Source organism: Eriocheir sinensis, chromosome 7 (assembly GCF_024679095.1).
Source record: "Eriocheir sinensis breed Jianghai 21 chromosome 7, ASM2467909v1, whole genome shotgun sequence".
In the NCBI taxonomy this organism is placed as follows: Eukaryota; Metazoa; Arthropoda; class Malacostraca; order Decapoda; family Varunidae; genus Eriocheir; species Eriocheir sinensis.
In genome coordinates this window covers 26,257,494-26,278,082 of record NC_066515.1, presented here as the reverse complement: position 1 = coordinate 26,278,082, position 20,589 = coordinate 26,257,494, and the positions used below count along the sequence as shown (strand labels likewise).

The following is a 20,589-nucleotide window of genomic DNA, read 5'->3' as shown; positions in this document are numbered from 1 at the left end:
AGGGCCCGTGGAGGCTCTTGGTGGGAGCTCTAAATTCCCTGGCATGTGGCGCAAGATGGGCGGGACTGAGCAGGCCCAAATGAGACAGATTTTGGAGGTTCCCGAGTCTGCCTGGAGTGAAGCCTGCGTACGCATATATGTCTGCCCTGCCTCTTTCTGCTACAGCTCCTCCTCCTCCTGTTATTTCCGAGCTTCCCTCACCTCGCAGGCTCTATACGAGGCTGTGGAAGGGGCACCAGAAGAGGGAGCTTGAGGGTGGGATGTCCAGGACGGGGCTCTGAAATTTCCACGGTGAATTGTTGGTGTGTGAGAGGGAAATATATCGATTTTATCCATGGCTCCTCAGTCTGGGGGTATCCCGAGATCTACCATGTTGAGTCTGCGCAGAAGACCCAAGTGCAGAAGACCTCTTGGGGACCCTTGATAAGAGCGTTTCCAAGGGGTCTCCAGGTCTTTTTCAGTCCCCCAGGTCACAATCCGCAGTGGCATCCCTCCCCTGGGGTAAAAACGTACGTGTGACTCTCTGGGAATTGCTTAAAAATGGACGTCAGGGTGCAGAAGACCTCTTAGGACCTTTGATATAAGCCGTTTCCAAGGGGTCTCCAGGTCTTTTCCACTCCCCCAGGTCACAATCCGCAGTGGCATCCCTCCCCTGGGGTAAAATCGTACGTGTGACCAAATGGGAATGTGTTAAAAATGGACCGCAGGGTGCTAGAAGGCCTGTAAGGGGCTGACAAAAGACGTGGGATTTGTGGGGCCTGCAGCTCACATCCCTCCCCCGTGGCCTGCCTCACCCCCTGTCACCTGCCTCGTGTCTCACCTGGGGGAGTAAGGCGGCCGAGTCTCCCTGGGGAATGGCTAAAAATCGAGGTGATATCCGCGAGAAGGGAAGAACAGAGCACTGGAGGTGGAAAATTTGAACACATGAACCATCAGAGCCATCTATTGGGCTGCTCCTCCATCCAGTCCTTATTTCAACCCTTAGGTCTCATTTCCAGCCTTTCTAGCCCTTGATTTGGTCTCCAGTGCCCTTAAAAACCCTTAAATCACCTTGGATATTAAGTGTAAAACCTTATATAAGGGTGAAATATGTTGATGTCATGTAAGCGTGAGGTGCCAGTGTTTCTACTATGCAATCGAGGCTCATTTTAATCCTTTGGCCTTATTTCCCGCCTTTTTAGCCCTTGATTTCGTCCCCAGTGCCCTTGAAAAAATTAAAATCACCTAGAAAATAAAGTGTAAGGCCTTGTAGAAGTGTGAAATATATGGTGATGTCATTTAAGCGCGAGGTGCCAATGTTTCTACTCTTATATCGAGTATCAGTTTAACCATTTCGCCTTATTTTCAGCTTTTCTAACCCTTATTTTCGTCTTCAGCGGCCTTAAAAACCCAGAAATCACTCTTGAAATATAGTGTAAGACCTTTTATAAATGTGAAATAAGTAAATGTGATATATGGGTGAGATGCCAACGTGACCAAATCTTATATCGAGTCTCAGTCATTTCGCCTTATTTTCAGCTTTTCCAACCCTTATTTTCGTCTTCAGTGGCCATAATAACCCTTAGATCACCCTGGAAATATAGTGTAAGACCTTTTATAAATGTGAAATAAGTGAATGTGATATATGGGTGAGATGCCAACGTGACCAAATCTTATATCGAGTTTCAGTCATTTCGCCCTATTTTCAGCTTTTCTAACCCTTATTTTCGTCTTCAGTGGCCATAAAAACCCTTAGATCACCCTGGAAATATAGTGTAAGACCTTTTATAAATGTGAAATAAGTGAATGTGATATATGGGTGAGATGCCAACGTGACCAAATCTTAATTTATATCGAGTCTCAGTTTAACCATTTCGCCTTATTTTCAGCTTTTCTAACCCTTATTTTCGTCTTCAGCGGCCTTAAAACCCTTAGATCACCCTGTAAATATAGTGTAAGGCCTCTTATAAATGCGATATATGGTTGAGGTGCCAATGTCAACTCTTATATCGAGTCTCAGTTTAACCATTTGGCCTTATTTCCAGTCATTCTAGCCCTTATTTTTGTCTTCAGCGCCCTTAAAAACCTATAAATCACCCTTGAAATATAGTATAGGTTCTTTTTATAATGTGAAATAAGTTGCTGCCAATGTCAACTCTTGTATCGAGTCTCAGTTTAACCATTTGGCCTCATTTCCAGGTTTTCTAACCCTTATTTTCGTCTTCAGCGCCCTTAAAAACCCATAAATCACCCTTGAAATATAGTATAAGTTCTTTTTATAATGTGAAATAAGTTGGTGCCTATCGAGTCTCAGTTTAATCATTTGGCCTCATTTCCAGCCTTTCTAACCCTTATTTTCGTCTTCAGCGCCCTTCAAAACCCAGAAATCACCCTTGAAATATAGTATAAGTTCTTTTTATAAATGTGAAATAAGTTGAGGTGCCAATGTCAACTCATATCTAGTCTCAGTTTAACCATTTAGCCTCATTTCCAGCCTTTCTAACCCTTATTTTCGTCTTCAGCGCCCTTAAAAACCTGAAAATCACCCTTGAAATATAGTGTAAGGCCTTTTATTAATGCGAAATAAGGTTATGTCATATAAGTCTGAGATGCCAACGGCTTTTATTAGTGTTTTAGTCCTTGTGGTTGCCCTCGTGTTAGTGTGTACGACTTGTCTAGAACAGGAAAAAAACGTGAAATATTCCTGGAAATACTGAATATAAACACGTGATTAGGTACAGAATGAAAGGGATATCAATGGAATGGTGGCTTAGGAGGAAAAGAAATGCAGGAATTATTATATCAAATCCACTTTTGGGTTGTGTAATGACCCTTCAACTTGTCAAGACGTGAATTAAACAAGTGATTATTTCTTTTTATAGGTGAAGAATGGAAGAAATATCTATGTAACGGTGGCTTAGGAGGAAAAGGAATGGAGGAATTATTATATCAAGTCCAATTTTGGGTTGTGTACTGACCCTTCAACTTGTCAAGACGTGAATTAAACAAGTGATTATTTCTTTTTATAGGTGAAGAATGGAAGAAATATCTATGTAATGGCTTAGGAGGAAAAGGAATGGAGGAATTATTATATTAAGTCAAGTTTGGTGTTGTGTAATAACCCTTCAACTTGTCTAACATGGTGTCAAGACTAATTAGGAACAGAATGAAAGGAATATCAATGTAATAGTGGCTTAGGAGGAAAAGGAATGGAGGAATTATTATATTAAGTCCAGTTTGGTGTTGTGTAATAACCCTTCAACATGTCTAGCACGGTGTCAAGACGAGTATAATACCAGTTTAAACAATCCTCAGTGCCCCATAGATGAAAAACTGGGAGATTCGAACCCTGGGACACTTAGTTTTTGTAATGGTGGCTGAGTTTCTGTATATTTAAGTCCTGTTTTGTGTGTTATGGCCTTGAAAGTTGTGTAACCGCATCTCAGACTTACAAATTATGGCATTATATGAAAGCATTAATTAATATGGATGCAATTTGGTCTGTTTGCCATGTTGAGAAGTTGAATGATATATAATTTAATCTGTTTGCCATGTTAAAAGTGAAAAAATCTATATGGGCCATTCAATCAATTTTTTTCCAATTATTTTCTGGGGTATAAGAAATGACATCTGCAAAACCTTTCTTTATTTATCATGGCCTAACTTAACCTAACCTAACCGCATCTCAGACTTACAAATTGTAGCATTATATGAAATCTCTAATAAATACAGATACAATTTGGCTTATTTGCCATGTTGAGGAGTGGAATGATATATAATTTAATCTGTTTGCCATGTTAAAAGTGAAAAAAATCAATATATATGGGTCACTGAATCTTTTTTTTTTTCCAATTATTTTCTGGGGTATAAGAAATGACATCTACAAAACCTTTCTTTATTTATCATGGCCTAACTTAACCTAACCTAACCGCATCTCAGACTTACAAATTGTGGCATTATATGAAATCTCTAATAAATACAGACACAATTGGTTTATTTGCCATGTTGAGGAGTGGAATGATATATAATTAATGTATTTGCCATGTTAAAAGTGAAAGCAAATCAATATATATGGGCCATTCAGTCATTTTTTTTTTTTCCAATTATTTTCTGGGGTACAAGAAATGACATCTACAAAACCTTTCTGTCTATTTGTCATGGCATAGGCAACCCCACCTCTCCTTAACACCCTATAACCATTCCCGCAGTCTAACCTTATATTGGTGTGTGAAGTTTGTTTGGTAAATATTCTCCTCTAAGACATATTATTAAAGTATTGTTGAATGTTGAATCTCGTTGACTACGTACATAGCAGAGGTGGACCAGATATTCATTAAAACTTGCCGACTCAATATCTCGTAACCTTCCCCCCACCCCAGACTTGCGGCAGCGATGTTCCGCCCTCCGATGGTTCACGGGCTGCGGCTCTACAGCTCACGGGCGGCCAGGAGGAAGGAAATGTTAGACAGGATCATCCGAGTGGACCATGCCGGGGAGCTCGGGGCGGACCGGATCTATGCCGGGCAGATGGCTGTGTTAGGTTAGTGGTACAGGCGGTTGGTGGTTGATCCTCGGGTGTTAAACTGGTGTGAATCTTGTTGGGTAGTGGTTCCTCCCCTTAGACATATTTAACCCGACTGCTGAGATTGCCACGGATTTGGCCTTCACTGGTAGCCTGGTAACATATAGTCCCAGGTCTTTCTCTGCCTCTGTGGTGGATAGTGGAGTGTTTCCCATGTGGTATTGGTGTGCTGGATATCCCCTCCGAAGGTGCAGGACTTTACATTTTTCTTCATTGAATTGTACCAGCCACTTTTTGCTCCATTCCTGTAGCATGGTGATGTCTTCTTGTACGAAATCCACATTCAAGGGGTTAAAACATGCAGACTCCATCTCTTCAAAAACCATATAAGTAAACTAACAATATGAATAACAATACATGATTAGAATGCCTCACGTTGCCTTCCGTCACTCCACAGGGAAGACGAGCGTTGGTCCGGTGATCCAGCACATGTGGGACCAAGAGAAGGAGCATAAGGCGAAGTTTGAGGAGCTGGTGCCCAAGTATAGAGTGCGGCCCACGGCTCTTCTCCCCATCTGGAACGTGGCCGGCTATGTCCTGGGAGCGGGTGAGGGCTGGTGGAGGTGCTCGTAATTTAGGGGAAAGAGAATGGGAAGAGAATGTATATAATTTTTTTCTCTAGGATAGTTTGCTTTCTCCTTTGGGTGTAGTTTCTTGTAAGGGAAGTTAATGTATTTTCTGTAGTTAATGGATTTTGAAATTGATGATAATGTAACTTTCTTTTGAGGATAATTTGTCTTTTGTTTGGTTTTAATATTGATAGGGGAAGTTTGTTTTTCTTTGGGTTCATATATATTTTAAGGGACCGTACTTTCCCACCATGGTGATAAGATGGAACAGCAATTACTGTACTTTTATTAACTTTACTTATTAATTACTCTATTCTATACCCAGGAACGGCTCTGCTTGGACGCGAGGCAGCCATGGCATGCACAGTGGCCGTTGAGTCCGTCATCACCGACCACTACAACTCACAGCTGCGGGAGCTCATCGATCTCGGCGAGGAGGAAAACAAGGAGCTTATCGAGGTCATACAGAAGTTCCGAGACGACGAGATGGACCACCACGACACGGGGCTGGCACACGACGCAGAGCAGGCACCCGCATATGCCGTTCTCAGCAATGTGATCAAGACTGGGTGTAAGGCGGCGGTGTGGCTGTCCGAGAGAGTCTAGCCCAGTGTGGTGTGTTGTTGTTGTTGAAGCGAGCGATCTGCCTCAAACAACCAGTGCCACGGTTCAACACAAGAGTTATCGTAAGCTCTCGAAACAAACTATTCTTATAAACCAAACCATAAACTCTCTATATACCAAACTAGCCTCTATTGAAACGAAACTAAACTCCATGAACCAAGCTGTGCCCTCCATGTGCTATACTCTACTCCATATACCAAAGTAGAATATTTAAGTCAAACTCTTCTCTTCATAAGCCAAACTATACTCTTCATATTAATCATGTTCTCAATGCGACACACAGATATTTAAGAGGTTTTCTGTATATAGCTTCCTCAAATTTCTTACCTTCTAAATCAACATCATAGTATTTTGTGATCGGTCTGAAGAGTTTTTAACCCCTTGTGTTGAACTGAAATTGGCCCATAGTGGTTTGTGCCTTGCTGTGATCTGCCTTCCCTTTAGTCAGTTAAATGATCTCTGTTTAGTTTCCTTCACCTGTTGGATCATCAAATACAGTAACCTTCATCAAGTCCAAAGTTATATGATTTGTCCCTGTGTTGCCTCCTCCACCAGTCTGATTTCTCCATGCCACCAAAGATCATGAAGTCAATAGGCAGGTCCCAGAAACATCATACAAGTGCAATGTAAATACGTACGGCTGTTTGTATCGAAAGCACATTTTTGATCCGCAGTCCAACTCTAACCTCAATGTACATAGCATGAGAGTAAGTCCAATTTTCGTAACTGATTTGTAGTAAAGTACTTTTGGATTCCATGTTTTATTCCTCCACACAACCGGCCTAACAAAACATGAAAAAAGCTGTACAGTGAATGACGCAACGAGAGATCATGGTGCCTAGCTTTGGTCAATGTTTACAATGCTTAACTTTGGTCAGTGGCGAGTGGTGATGCGTCTGCTATGAGGGTGAAGGTCCCAGCCTCACCCCAATAGCCTCTAATATCTTCACAACATCCCTGGGTGCTTGGAGTCGGGTGGTAAGGCTTGGGAAGGTGAGCAAAGACACCCAGAATCACTGTTTTCATGTATGCCTTGCTCGGAGGATGAATGTCTCAGCCTCACTCCAATAGCCTCTAGTATCTTTTCACAATGTTCCTGGTGCTTGGGGTCGGGTGGTAAGGCTTGGGAAGGTGAGCAAAGACAGCCAGAATCACTGTTTTCATGTATGCCCTGCTCGGAGGATGAAAGTCTCTGCCTTACTTCAATAACCTCTGATATCTCTTCACAATGTTCCTGGTGCTTGGGGTCGGGTGGTAAGGCATGGAAAGATGAGCAAAGACAGCCAGAATCACTGTTTTTGGGTAAGCCTTGCTCGGAGGATGAATGTCTGAGCCTCACTTCAATAACCTCTAATATCTCTTCACTGTGTCCCTGGTGCTTGGGGTCAGGTGGTAAGGCATGGAAAGATGAGCAAAGACAGCCAGAATCACTGTTTTTGAGTAAGCCTTGCTCGGAGGATGAATGTCTGAGCCTCACTTCAATAACCTCTAATATCTCTTCACTGTGTCCCTGGTGCTTGGGGTTGGGTGGTAAGGCATGGAAAGATGAGCAAAGACAGCCAGAATCACTGTTTTTGAGTAAGCCTTGCTCGGAGGATGAATGTCTGAGCCTCACTTCAATAACCTCTAATATCTCTTCACTGTGTCCCTGGTGCTTGGGGTCGGGTGGCAAGGCTTGGGAAGGTGAGCAAAGACAGCCAGAATCACTGTTTTTGAGTAAGCCTTGCTCGGAGGATGAATGTCTGAGCCTCACTTCAATAACCTCTAATATCTCTTCACAATGTTCCTGGTGCTTGGGGTCAGGTGGTAAGGCTTGGGAAGATGAGCAAAGACAGCCAGAATCACTGTTTTCATGTATGCCTTGCTCAGAGGATGAATGTCTCAGCCTCACTCCAATAGCCTCTAATATTTTTTCACAATGTTCCTGGTGCTTGGGGTCAGGTGGTAAGGCTTGGGAAGGTGAGCAAAGACAGCCAGAATCACTGTTTTCATGTATGCCTTGTTTGGAGGACAAAGATCTCTGCCTTACTTCAATAACTTCTAATATCTCTTCACAATGTTCCTGGTGCTTGGGGTCGGGTGGCAAGGCATGGAAAGATGAGCAAAGACAGCCAGAATCACTGTTTTCATGTATGCCTTGCTTGGAGGACAAAGATCTCTGCCTTACTTCAATAACTTCTAATATCTCTTCACAATGTTCCTGGTGCTTGGGGTCGGGTGGCAAGGCATGGAAAGATGAGCAAAGACAGCCAGAATCACTGTTTTTGAGTAAGCCTTGCTCGGAGGACGAAGATCTCTGCCTTACTTCAATAACTTCTAATATCTCTTCACAATGTTCCTGGTGCTTGGGGTCGGGTGGCAAGGCATGGAAAGATGAGCAAAGACAGCCAGAATCACTGTTTTTGAGTAAGCCTTGCTCGGAGGATGAATGTCTGAGCCTCACTTCAATAACCTCTAATATCTCTTCACTGTGTCCCTGGTGCTTGGGGTTGGGTGGTAAGGCTTGGAAAGGTGAGCAAAGACAGCCAGAATCACCGTTTTTGAGTAAGCCTTGCTCGGAGGATGAATGTCTGAGCCTCACTTTAATAACCTCTAATATCTCTTCACTGTGTCCCTGGTGCTTGGGGTTGGGTGGTAAGGCATGGAAAGATGAGCAAAGACAGCCAGAATCACACTTACATACATGGTTCATTCAGTAAGCAATAGAGGAATGAGTAAACAATGGTGACGTATAGAGTGTCATAAGTGTGTTCCCAGCCACCCATCAGAACAATACAGCACCACTATAAAACAACAGCCTCTCTCAGATAACAGGTATCCCTAAACACTTACATACATGGTTCATTCAGTAAGCAAAAGAGGAATGAGTAAACAATGGTGACGTACAGTGTCATAAGTGTGTTCCCAGCCACCCATCAGTACAATACAGCACCACTATAAAACAACAGCCTCTCTCAGATAAAAGGTACCCCTGAACACTTACATACATGGTTCATTCAGTAAGCAAAAGAGGAATGAGTAAACAATGGTGACATATAGAGTGTCATTGGTGTGTTCCCAGTCACCCATCAGTACAATACAGCACCACTATAAAACAACAGCCTCTCTCAGATAAAAGGTACCCCTGAACACTTACATACATGGTTCATTCAGTAAGCAAAAGAGGAATGAGTAAACAATGGTGACGTATAGAGTGTCATTGGTGTGTTCCCAGCCACCCATCAGTACAGTAAAGCACCACTATAAAACAACAGCCTCTCTCAGATAAAAGGTACCCCTGAACACTTACATACATGGTTCATTCAGTAAGCAAAAGAGGAATGAGTAAACAATGGTGACATATAGAGAGTGTCATAAGTGTGTTCCCAGCCACCCATCAGTACAATACAGCACCACTATAAAACAACAGCCTCTCTTGGATAAATGGTACCCCTGAACACTTGCATATCTTCACAGTTCATTTAGTAAACAAAAAATGAGATGATTCCGTCCTATAGAGTGTGTCATTGGTGTGTTCCCAGCCACCCATCAGTACAGTAAAGCACCACTATAAAACAACAGCCTCTCTTGGATAAATGGTACCCTTGAACACTTGCATATCTTCACAGTTCATTCAGTAAACAAAAAATGAGATGATTCCGTCCTATAGAGAGTGTCATTGGTGTGTTCCCAGCCACCCATCAGTACAATACAGCACCACTATAAAACAACAGCCTCTCTTGGATAAATGGTACCCTTGAACACTTGCATATCTTCACAGTTCATTCAGTAAGCAAAAAATGAGATGATTCCGTCCTATAGAGAGTGTCATTGGTGTGTTCCCAGCCACCCATCAGTACAGTATAACAACCATAAAACGACAACCTTTTCCGGATAACAAACTCATGATTTGAGCAAAGCTATGACACAATGAGAATAAGTCAGACGAGTTCATGTACGGTACTTGAAGGCTCTCACAACCATCTTTATTTTGGAAGTTATTTGAGTTTGAAAGGAAAAGAGCTGATAAATATATATGAAGCAGGGGTGAACGTAGGACCCTGAAGTTATTATAGACATCTTGGTTGGAAAAACTGAATTGGGAAATGAGAAAAATAGGCAAGATATAGCTGTGAATGTACTCAAGAAATTCACAGCAGTGGTATTAAGAGTTTGAAAGGAAAAGAGCTGATAAATATATATGAAGCAGGGGTGAACATAGGACCCTGAAGTTATTATAGACATCTTGGTTGGAAAAGCTGAATTGGGAAATGAGAAAAATAGGCAAGATATAGATAGCTGTGAATGTACTCAAGAAATTCACAGCAGTGGTATTAAGAGTTTGAAAGGAAAAGAGCTGATAAATATATATGAAGCAGGGGTGAACGTAGGACCCTGAAGTTATTATAGACATCCTGGTTGGAAAAACTGAATTGGGAAATGAGAAAAATAGGCAAGATATAGCTGTGAATGTACTCAAGAAATTCACAGCAGTGGTATTAAGAGTTTGAAAAGGAAAGAGAGATGATAAATATTGATGAACCAAGTGTGAATGAGGTTTTTACAGAGATCTTAAGTTAGAGTTCTTACAAGCACCTTTAACTTAGAAGAAATAGAATACATTTACAAGAGATATCAGAGCAAAACAAAAGCAGGTGTGAAAATTCTCGACACGGGTTAAAAAAGTTCTTATTTCACGTAACAGGAGAACATTGAAATTATAAATAAGACAAGTATAAAAGCTATTCTAAGGGATACAAAAAATTCATATTTAACGAAACAGGAGGAGAATTTAGACATAGATATTTAGAGAGATATAGATAGATAGATGTGAATGTGTGACCGAGGCTTTTAACGCTGTACCTTCGGAATGAATCAAGCGCGAAACTTGAGAGGGTACTGTATACTTATCAATCTCACAATGTCTGATTATTAATAGTTTCTCCGAGCGGTATTTTCCGAGAGTAGAAATTAACAAACACGTACTATTTACGTATGAAAGAGAGAAAGGGAGGGGAACAGAAGGGGCGAGCGAGCGAGAGAGAGAGAGAAAGAGGGTGAGAAAGTGAGGAACGAGAGAGTGTGTGTGTGTGTATGTAAGTGTGTGTGTGCGTATATGTGTGTGAGGTGCTAGACGATCTTGGTTGGCGGGTAAAGCTTGAGTTTATCCTTGAAGGCTTTGATGTCCGTGATGAAGTGATCCTTGGGCACCCCCGTCTCCTCCCCTTCCTCAGGCACCAGGAGCTCTGGAACGCTGCCTTGCCCTGTCCGAGGAGAAACGAAAAGACTGTTAAAGGGTCTCCCCAAACCTTAACCTATAATAATCTAATGTAATCTGCTGCTTCAGACATTAATATATTTTCCTTTTACACCAGAAGTTCAGCAGCGTAACATGAAATAACTCTCTCTCTCTCTCTTTCTCTGATAAAGTCTGCTATGCACTGCCCCTGTAAGGAAAATAGAATGTGGGGCTAGAAAGAGAGAGTCAGTTTCCCTTTTAATTACTTGCTTCTTCGTGTGTGTGTGTGTGGAAGTCGTGCCTAGTGGGGGTTTTTTGAGCCCTTGAACTGCTTTCTTTACCCTCAAAAATAAAAGTTAAGTACACATACACACATATACTGATACAGAATACGCCCCCCACCCACCCACACCCACACACAGAGAGAGGAAGGAGGAGGAGGAGGAAGATAATGATAATAATGACCCACCTAAGAGGGTATCAAGGGAGGGTGGAGAGCCGGCTTCAGGGTTGCTGGCGCCCACCACCTGCACACTCAGCTTCCTGTAGCCCGGCCCTTTGGCACCCACCAGCTCCTTGAGGCACTCGATGACACCCTCCTTCGTTATTTCCTGAATCAAGTCGACCTGCTGCTTAAGGCGATCAAACACATATTCCCCATGGATGATCTCACTCCAGTTCCGGTCGACCTCCTCTTTAAGCGTCAAGTCAATGGTCTGCTTCATGCTGGTGAGTGTCTCCTTGAGCTCCACCACCTCAGCCTCCCCCATGTTCTTCACAGTCCTCAGAAACTCCTCCAGGAAGGCCTCGATCCTCTGGTCCACATGGGAGACACTGGGGATAGGAGATGAGGATTACCGGAGACTCGTAACATTCTTCTTCTCTCTCTTATGGGAAGGCAGGGAGAGAGAAGGGAGAGAGAGAGGGAGGAGACTAATTTACCTAAGGAAGGGAGAGAAAGCAAGGAGGAGGAGGAGGGGAAGAGGAGAAAGAGGAGACTAATGTACCTAAGGAATGGAGAGAAAACAAGAAGGAGGAATACATAGGAATACATAGGAAGAACAGACACCAGAGGAACCCCACCTGAACTTGTTAGCTTGCGTATTGACAGTGACCGAGATGCCCAAGATGCCGTAAGTGTTGTGGTTGGTACAGTGGACATGGTAGCCCAGCTGTTCCCTCGTACGCAGCTGGTCGAACACTGGGCCCTCCATCACCATCTAAGGGTAGAGAGACAGAGAGACTTACCATTAAAACCAAGACTAACGCACACTTTACCCATTTGGATTTTAACACACACACAAAAAAAGAATGATTAAAGAAAAGAGGAGAGAGTTATAGGCATTTCCATGGGTAGATTTATGATATCCTGCCTTAACCTAATCTGACCTTTCTTTCCCTTGTCTTGAATATACCTTACCTAACCTTCCTTTCTTTCCCTCACCTAATTTGACCTTCTCCAACCTTGTCTATCTTTGCCTCCACTGGGATATAGGTACAGACACTTGGTAAGGCTTCAGCCCTTCACAAACTCACATCAATGAACTCGTGCAGGACCTCCAGCTTCAGCGATCCCTGTTTGTGTTGGTAATAGTTGATGACTGAGCTGTTGGTGTTGGAGGGGTTGGCGGCCCTGGCCCTCAGCGTCCAGGCACCACCGGCCAGCTCGTTGGTGCAGAGCTCGGTGAGTGGCTGGCTGGGCGGGTCACGTAGCCTCTTCTTCACCCTCTGGTACAGCTCCTCGGCCTCCTTAGGGGTGGTGTTGCCCTGCACCAGAACCTGCACGCTACTAGGGGCGAGAATATGAGGGACGTACTCCTCCAGAAGGTCCTTGGTGGTAGCCGTCCTGATCTCCTGAAGCTTCTGCTGTGACGTCCAGTGAACCTCCTGCAGGACGGACAGCCGCAGGTCATTTCGCACCCTGTCAGGCTTGAGGATGCTGCAGTAGTATTGCTTCATCTGCTGCTGCCGCATCTCCTGGAAGGTCATCTCGTCAAGGTTCTCGCCGAAGGTCTCCAGGTGGTGCAGAAGGAGGTCCAGGACTTGAGGCAGCTTTTGGTTGAACCCGTTAAGTTTGAGCAGCATCCCTTGGTCCCCACTGCTGAGAGAGTAGGCGTACTGGGCCATGGCTGCCGGGTACACATCCTCCATCACCTGCTGCTCAAACAACCGCAGGAACAGGTCTTGCAGCGCCGCCATTCTCGGGGACCTCAGCGTGACATCATTGAGCAGGTACACGTAACAGTAGGTCCTCGGCAGCTGGAACTTAACATCGTGCCGGAACCAAACCGTCCCGCGCTCATCTTCCACCACGCGCTCGGGATAATCCGGGACGTCCTTCTCTGGGGTTATGAGGTCGAAGTTATCGGGGATGAAGAGGTTTGGCGTTGTGATGAAGAGCTCGGGGTTTTGGGGGAGGCTGGCCCATCTCTCCTTCCACTCCTTAGGGACATCTTCCAGACAGTGCTTGGTGCCGAACCACTTCTCGGTGAGGTCACAACGGCTTTCCTGGGTCTTCGAGTTGATGGTGATGTTGCAGGTCTCGGGAACCAATGCATCTAGGCACTCCTTGATGATCTTGGGGTCGTAGTGTTCATTTAAGCAGTCCCCGGTGAGGTAGTGTTCAGGGGGGTAGAGTTGCATCGCTTCTGACAAATTCTCCACGTTCTCCACCGTCGAGAGCTCCTCTGCGTACTCGAACTTGAGCCTTTCGATCTGCTGTATCTCCTTGAAGACTCTCTCTATGGGCCCGGCCTCCCGCAACATGGCCAGGTATTGGAAGATGACACACAACACCTCCTCGAGATTTGCAAAGCCTTCGTCGGTGAGGTCGACACTGATGCTAAGGAGAGCGTAGGTGCTGTTATGCTCAAACCCAGACTCATCGTTGCCGGAGTAGAGACCGGCTGCCCACACCTTCTTCTTGAGGTATGAGAGGATAGACCCACGCCCCTCATGTCCCAGCAGGTGACTGATGAAGTGCAGGGGCTTGGTCTGGTAGTGTGCGAGGAGCGACGGGAGGGCCCAGCTCACCTCGACACTGTGCTCCTCCTTGGTGGGCACGATGCGACACAGACGGTGAAATTTGTCAGGTGGGAACGGATAATCCAACTGTGTGTAACTTGGCCGTGGGAGCTTGTTGTTGGGGACCTGGAAGTGGGAATTAAAGGGTATAAGTTAATGGGTGTTAGCTATTGGATGCAAGTTGACATAGGAGTTAACCCGGTAGCAGCGACGGGCCAAATTTGTGGCTTTATCATGTAGCAGCGATGGGTCAAATTTGTGGCTTTACTGTGTAGCACAGGGGCCAAATTTTTTGTGGCTACTGTGTATGATGGGACAAATTTGTGGCTTTACTGTAGCAGCAAGTAGCGGGCCAAATTTGTGGCTTTACCGTGTAGCAGTGACGGGCCAAATTTGTGGCTTTACCGTGTAGCAGCAACAGGCCAAATTTGTGGCTTTACCGTGTAGCAGTGACAGGACAAATTTGTGCCATGATATAAACCCCCCAAAATAGATGATACATAAACTGATCACAAATGCTTTGATATATATTATGAAATGGTTTGTGTGAGTGATGATTTCTCATTTTTCTTGCTTAGAGGGACCATTAAGAAATATGATCCCTGCTGCTACCGGGTTAAAGAAAGGGTATGAGGGATGTGAAGACTAGAACAAAATTATAACAGAAAAATATAGAAACACACACTCAACCTGAACATAACTATAACACACACACACACACACCTGAGAGAAGATATTGCAGACCAGTTCCTGCAGGTCATCGAGGGAGAGTCGCGCCTGCACAGCGAGCGTCATATAGTGCCCAGAATAATATTTCAACCGTAGTTCGTGAAGCTTTGTGTGTAGGGCCTCATCGGGGATCCCAGTGTTCAGAGTGGTTTCGTTACCCCATGTGAACTTCCCCATGGGGTGTCCCTCAGCGGCGAAGGTCCCAAAGATCTGCTGGGCCCGGTACGCATCCTCGGGTAACGCCATTTGGAACTCTGGGGTAAGGGAGGGAGGGATAAGAATGACCTCAGAAATGAAAGGAAAGGAAGATGCTTGAGAGACATAAAGAAATATAGCTTCCCACAAAGAAATATAGAGGTTTGGAACAGACTAAGTGAGGATGTAGTATCAGCGAAGTGTGTGCAAAGCTTTAAGGAAAAGTTGGACAAATACAGACACGGAGATGGCACCACACGAGCATAAGCCCAGGCCCTGTAAAACTAGAACTAGGTAAATACAACTAGGTAAATACACACACTTAACTCGAACATACTATAAATATTTCTGCCCTTCCCACACACGCACAGGACCCACGGCTATGCACTGCCTCTCTCCCCCTCGCCATGACCTTACAAAACAGAGCAAAATCAACACTAAACACACACACACTTAACTCGAACATACTATAAATATTTTCGCCCCTCCCACACACACACAGGACCCACCGCTATGCACTGCCTCCCTCTCCCTCGCCATGGCTTCCTGCTTCATGAGAGGGTTGATGAAGAACTGCGCGAACCTATCCAGGCCGCCAGTGAGGTTCCGCTCCTGCACCTCAAAGTAGAAAGTGGTGTGTTCCATGTCGGTGTGGGCGTTGTCGTGTCCGCCGTGTTTCTGTGGGGGGGACGGGAAAGGGAGGGTGATTAGGAGGGAAGGAATGCAGGATGGAAAAAGGAGAAATATACACAAAGAAGGAGAGAAAAAAAGGAAGGAAAGATGGAAAAAGGAGAAATATAAACAGAGAGAAAAAATAAAGTAGAAGGAAAAGGAAGGAAGGAAGGAAAGATGGAAAAAGGAGAAATATAAACAAAGAAGGGGATAAAAAAATAAAGAAGGAAAAGGAAGGAAGGAAGGAAAAAGACAAAAAAAGAAGGAAGGTCATGAGATACAAGGGACAGAAGGGAGGAATTAAAAAGTATGCGAAGAAAGGAAGAATGGAATTAAGAAAGAGAAAAAGAGAGAAAAACAGGGAAAGAAATACAATGCCTCCCTTCCGTACTGAAAAAATAATGATAATAAATAACGAGAAAATAAAAATTAATACATTCATCCCTCAAATAGTACGGTTTCCAATAGTTCGGTTTTGGTTTTATGTGGATTTTCTAAGAAGATTTTTTAGGATTTTAAAATTTCCCGACAAGCAGGAAATTTAAAAATCCTAAAAAAACTTCTACGAAAATCCACATACAACCGAAACCAAACAATTGGAAACCGTACTACTTGAGGGGCAACTGTATAAGAAACGCAATGCCTCCTAACCTAACCTAACCTAACCAAACTATTGGAAACCGTACTATTTGAGGGATGACTATAAGAAATGCAATGCCTCCTAACCTAACCTAACCTAACCTAACCAAGTTATTGGAAACCGTACTATTTGAGGGATGACTATAAGAAATGCAATGCCTCCTAACCTAACCTAACCTAACCAAGTTATTGGAAACCGTACTATTTGAGGGATGACTATAAGAAACGCAATGCCTCCTAACCTAACCTAACCAAACTATTGGAAACCGTACTATTTGAGGGGCGACTGTACAAGAAACGCAATGCCTCCTCCTTACCGTAATGAAGAAATCAAAATCATTCTCCTTAGGGTACTTCTCCGAGCCCATGAAGACCATGTGTTCGAGGAAGTGCATCAGGCCCGGGATGTCCTCAGGGTCCTCGAAACTGCCCACGCCAACCGTCAGGGATGCTGCGGCCTGAGGGGGGTGGGGAAGAACGGGGGATGAGCGAGGATTGATAATGTGGTGTGTAGATGAATGAGATTTTGATGTGGTATATATAGGAAGAGAAAAGGTTTGATGAGGCCAAGGGTGAGGGTGAAGGACAGAGGATGTGAGGATAATGGGATGTATAGTTGAATAAGATTTTGATGTTGTATATAGGAAGAGAAAAGGTTTGATGAGGCCTAGGGTGGGGGTGGAGGACAGAGGATATGAGAATAGGGATGTGAGGATAATGGGATGTATAGTTGAATAAGATTTTGATGTTGTATATAGGAAGAGAAAAGGTTTGATGAGGCCTAGGGTGAGGGTGGAGGATAGAGGATGTGAGAATAGGGATGTGAGGATAATGGGATGCATGGTTGAATAAGATCTTGATGTTGTATACAGAAAGGGAGAAAGGTCTGGGGAGGCGCAGGAATGAGTGAGAGTTTTGAGGCGATGATAGCAAAAAAAGATTAAAAGGAAGGAACAGTTTGTGGCAGTGAAGGATAGAGGATGTGAGGATAATGGGATGTATAGTTGAATAAGATCTTGATGCTGTATACAGAAAGGGAGAAAGGTCTGGGGAGGCGCAGGAGTGAGAGTTTTGAGGTGATGATAGCAAAGAAAGATTAAAAGGAAGGATTAGTTTGTGGCGGTGAAGGATAGAGGTGGTGAAGGATAGAGGATGTATAGTTGAATAAAATCTTGATGTTGTATACAGAAAGGGAGGAAGGTCTGGTGAGGCGCAGGAGTGAGAGTTTTGAGGCAATGATAACAGAGAAAGATGAATAGGAGGGAATAGTTACCAGATACTTAGTGGTGTCCGTTGGCTTCCTTCTGCAGTCTCCCCGTTCTTCCTCCTCCTCCTCCCCTTCACTGTCATCTGTCTCCCCTTCGGAATCTCCCTCCTCGCCATCATCATCTTCTTCCGACTCTCCTGAATCACCTAAAAAGATAATAAAAAATCAAGCAACAGTAAGTTAAATATAAGATTAAAATGTGGAAACAGGATAACACAAGACTAACTAGGTAATTATACACACACACACACACACACACACACACACACACACACACACACACACACACACATAAACAAACAAGAAAACAGATAAATAACTACATATATAAAAAAAACAAGAATAGATAACTGTATAAGAAGAAAATTAAGTTGCACAAGAGAATCCAATTATATATGAGAAAAAAAATTAAGTAAATAACTGACTAAGAACACAATGACTAACAATTAAAATGAATAAGATGAAAGACTGAATCCAACCTTCCTCCTCCTCCTCGTCCTCCTCATCCTCTTCAGGGGAGTGTTGGATTCTGTTGATGTCGGACACGAGGAGAGCTGTCAGGCCATTCTCAAGCTTGATGACCCTGAAACACAAGACAGAGGTATGGATAGATTAACCCAGTAGCAGCAGGGATCATGTTTCTTAATGGTCCCTCTAAGCGAGAAAAATGAGAAAAAATCATCACTCACACAAACCATTACACAAATATATCAAGGCATTTGTGATCAGTCTATGTATCATCTATTTTGGGGGGTTTATATCATGGCACAAATTTGGCCCATCGCTGCTACATGGTAAAGCCACAAATTTGGCCTGTCGCTGCTACATGGTAAAGCCACAAATTTGGCCTGTCGCTGCTACACGGTAAAGCCACAAATTTGGCCTGTCGCTGCTACATGGTAAAGCCACAAATTTGGCCTGTCGCTGCTACACGGTAAAGCCACAAATTTGGCCTGTCGCTGCTACATGGTAAAGCCACAAATTTGGCCTGTCGCTGCTACATGGTAAAGCCACAAATTTGGCCTGTCGCTGCTACATGGTAAAGCCACAAATTTGGCCTGTCGCTGCTACATGGTAAAGCCACAAATTTGGCCTGTCGCTGCTACATGGTAAAGCCACAAATTTGGCCCGTCGCTGCTACATGGTAAAGCCACAAATTTGGCCCGTCGCTGCTACATGGTAAAGCCACAAATTTGGCCCGTCGCTGCTACATGGTAAAGCCACAAATTTGGCCTGTCGCTGCTACTGGGTTAATGAATGGATAGGAGATAATGGCGACAAAACACACACACACACACACACACACACACAAATAAAAAGAAAGAGAGAACGCACAAAACACAATTATAATCAAACGTCAGTGAAGAAACAAAGAAAACATGAAGCAAGGAGTTCAAGAAATGCAAAAATAACCAAACCTCATCAATTAAAAACAAAACACAATTCATAGTAAGTAAAATAAGTAGTTAGAGGCATACATTATAGCTGCACACGGCCTCAGTGCTCATCTCTGTTGCATTGACCCCTGACCCTGCATTGGATATATCTAGGTTACCACAGTTTACCTTCTCCTCAGTTAGTTTACATATATTCATAAACTAACATGTCCCTACCTTAACCTAGTGGATAGTATCTTGACGCTGGTAAAATAGTAACCCATCGCCGCTGAAATAACACCTATCGCTACCATGATGGCGATGTATGGTAGAAAATAAATATAGAAATGGCAGTGAAAAATGACAATATGGCATGCAAACAATGGCAGTGAAAGTTAAAATGAGAAAATAACAGTAAATCTTAGAAATAGCGGCTCCTAGCGGGCGCACATTTAGGGCACGGTGTGGTTGTAATTACGACATTTCCAGCAAGTACGACGGGGTTTTGACAAGCGGACAGGTGTGTATTTTTCAACGCTGGCCTCACGATATCTTCCAAGTCGATGGGCGATGAGACTACGAGCTCCGGGGTGAAGAATGGGAAGAGCATGCGCAGAAAAATACACCCCTTTTTTTTCCTTTTTTTACAGCTACGGAGATAGTTCAAGGGCGTAATGAAAAAAATAAATAAAGGCCCGCTACTTACCGCTCCAGAACAGAGGTTAAAGGAGTGTTCAAAATCAGAGGTCAATTTTGTAACATAAATACGCCTGTCCGCTTGTCAAAAAAATGTATAAAAAAGGCCCGCTACTTACCGCTCCAGAACAGAGGTTAAAGGAGTGTTCAAAATCAGAGGTCAATTTTGTAACATAAACACGCCTGTCCGCTTGTCAAAACCCCGTCCTATGTGCTGGAAATGTCGTAATTACTACCACAACAATTAAACGCACACCATATGGAGCCGCTATTTCTAAGACTTACCAAAATAACAATTGAAAGAACTCTGGCAGTGACACGAGATTAAAATGAAACAGTGAAAAATTATGAAAAGAAAACGAAAATGCCAGAAAACTCCAAACTACACATGACAGCGTGGCAACCATAACCAAACCATCCTCATCTCACCTGTACTCCTTCTTGTCACACCTGCCCTTAATTGGCGTGTCCAGCAGGTGACAGGTGGCGGGGAGGTGTGGGGAGGGAGGGGGCGCCAGGTGGTCCCCCCGTGCACCATCTGCGGCTGTAGGGGCAAGGGTCCTCATCTTACCCTGGCGCCGGTCTAATCTTATTCTCTTGTTAATATGGCGACTGGTGAATGATAGCAGCCTCTTGGACATATATGGCAGGTGTGTGCAGGTGTGGGGAGGCTGGGGTCAGGTGTGCCTCGGGAGGGTCACGCAGGGAGGAATGTTTGGGGAGATATGGGAACTTTTATCTTATTTTTACGGGGAAATTAAGGTAAAAAGGGGATTTATGAGTAAGGAAAGGATGTTATTTAATTGGTTCTATGTTTTTGTCTCAGTGAATGTGTGTCAAAAGCGGGTCCTTATGCTAAAATTGTTACACATGTCATTGTTATTAGGGGAAATTAAGGTAAAAAGGGGATTTATTAGTAAGGAAAGGATGTTATTTAATTGGTTTTATGTTTTTGTCTCAGTGAATGTGTGTCAAAAACGGGTCCTTATGTTAAGATGATGTTATATTGTACATTTGTC

At 43.8% G+C, this 20,589-nt stretch overlaps 4 protein-coding genes across 43 annotated transcripts in view; 1 reads left to right on the top strand and 3 right to left on the bottom strand.

Annotated features, from left to right (window-relative positions):
• LOC126995218 (DNA-binding protein Ewg-like) overlaps nucleotides 1-2,440 on the bottom strand; it is a 31,676-nt gene extending 29,236 nt beyond the window's left edge. For 2 of the 5 annotated variants that reach the window (XM_050854585.1, XM_050854587.1), the window contains exon 1: nucleotides 202-349. The gene's annotated coding sequence lies outside the window, so the exon portion shown is untranslated. Of the gene's footprint in view, nucleotides 1-201; nucleotides 350-820; nucleotides 1,422-1,591 lie in introns of those variants that run through there. The other 3 variants (XM_050854586.1, XM_050854588.1, XM_050854589.1) reach the window with 3 other exon arrangements.
• On the top strand, nucleotides 151-6,506 carry LOC126995224 (5-demethoxyubiquinone hydroxylase, mitochondrial-like). 6 transcript variants are annotated; one of them, XM_050854626.1, is made up of 4 exons: nucleotides 151-291; nucleotides 4,359-4,519; nucleotides 4,959-5,108; nucleotides 5,456-6,506. In XM_050854626.1, exons 2-4 carry the CDS (start codon nucleotides 4,372-4,374, stop codon nucleotides 5,734-5,736), a joined length of 579 nt encoding a protein of 192 aa, XP_050710583.1. In that variant the 5' UTR covers nucleotides 151-291; nucleotides 4,359-4,371; the 3' UTR covers nucleotides 5,737-6,506. The 6 variants fall into 6 exon arrangements, with proteins under 6 accessions (XP_050710583.1, XP_050710581.1, XP_050710582.1 ...); XM_050854624.1 differs by having other exon boundaries at nucleotides 152-302; XM_050854625.1 differs by lacking the exon at nucleotides 151-291 and adding an exon at nucleotides 740-870.
• On the bottom strand, nucleotides 6,500-10,017 carry LOC126995219 (uncharacterized). 31 transcript variants are annotated; one of them, XM_050854607.1, is made up of 6 exons: nucleotides 9,104-10,017; nucleotides 8,345-8,489; nucleotides 8,029-8,206; nucleotides 7,793-7,890; nucleotides 7,103-7,654; nucleotides 6,500-6,964 (listed from the first exon to the last, which is right to left on the bottom strand). In XM_050854607.1, exons 2-6 carry the CDS (start codon nucleotides 8,444-8,446, stop codon nucleotides 6,701-6,703), a joined length of 1,194 nt encoding a protein of 397 aa, XP_050710564.1. In that variant the 5' UTR covers nucleotides 8,447-8,489; nucleotides 9,104-10,017; the 3' UTR covers nucleotides 6,500-6,700. The 31 variants fall into 31 exon arrangements, with proteins under 31 accessions (XP_050710564.1, XP_050710569.1, XP_050710577.1 ...); XM_050854612.1 differs by having other exon boundaries at nucleotides 7,103-7,516; XM_050854620.1 differs by having other exon boundaries at nucleotides 7,103-7,378.
• A 388-nt stretch (nucleotides 10,018-10,405) lies between these two features.
• LOC126995217 (nardilysin-like) lies at nucleotides 10,406-20,318 on the bottom strand. The gene is made up of 10 exons (XM_050854584.1): nucleotides 20,000-20,318; nucleotides 17,978-18,081; nucleotides 17,505-17,644; nucleotides 16,549-16,689; nucleotides 15,430-15,598; nucleotides 14,720-14,979; nucleotides 12,509-14,122; nucleotides 12,056-12,192; nucleotides 11,442-11,806; nucleotides 10,406-10,997 (listed from the first exon to the last, which is right to left on the bottom strand). Exons 1-10 carry the CDS (start codon nucleotides 20,209-20,211, stop codon nucleotides 10,864-10,866), a joined length of 3,276 nt encoding a protein of 1,091 aa, XP_050710541.1. The 5' UTR covers nucleotides 20,212-20,318; the 3' UTR covers nucleotides 10,406-10,863.
• Nucleotides 20,319-20,589: the final 271 nt, after the last annotated feature.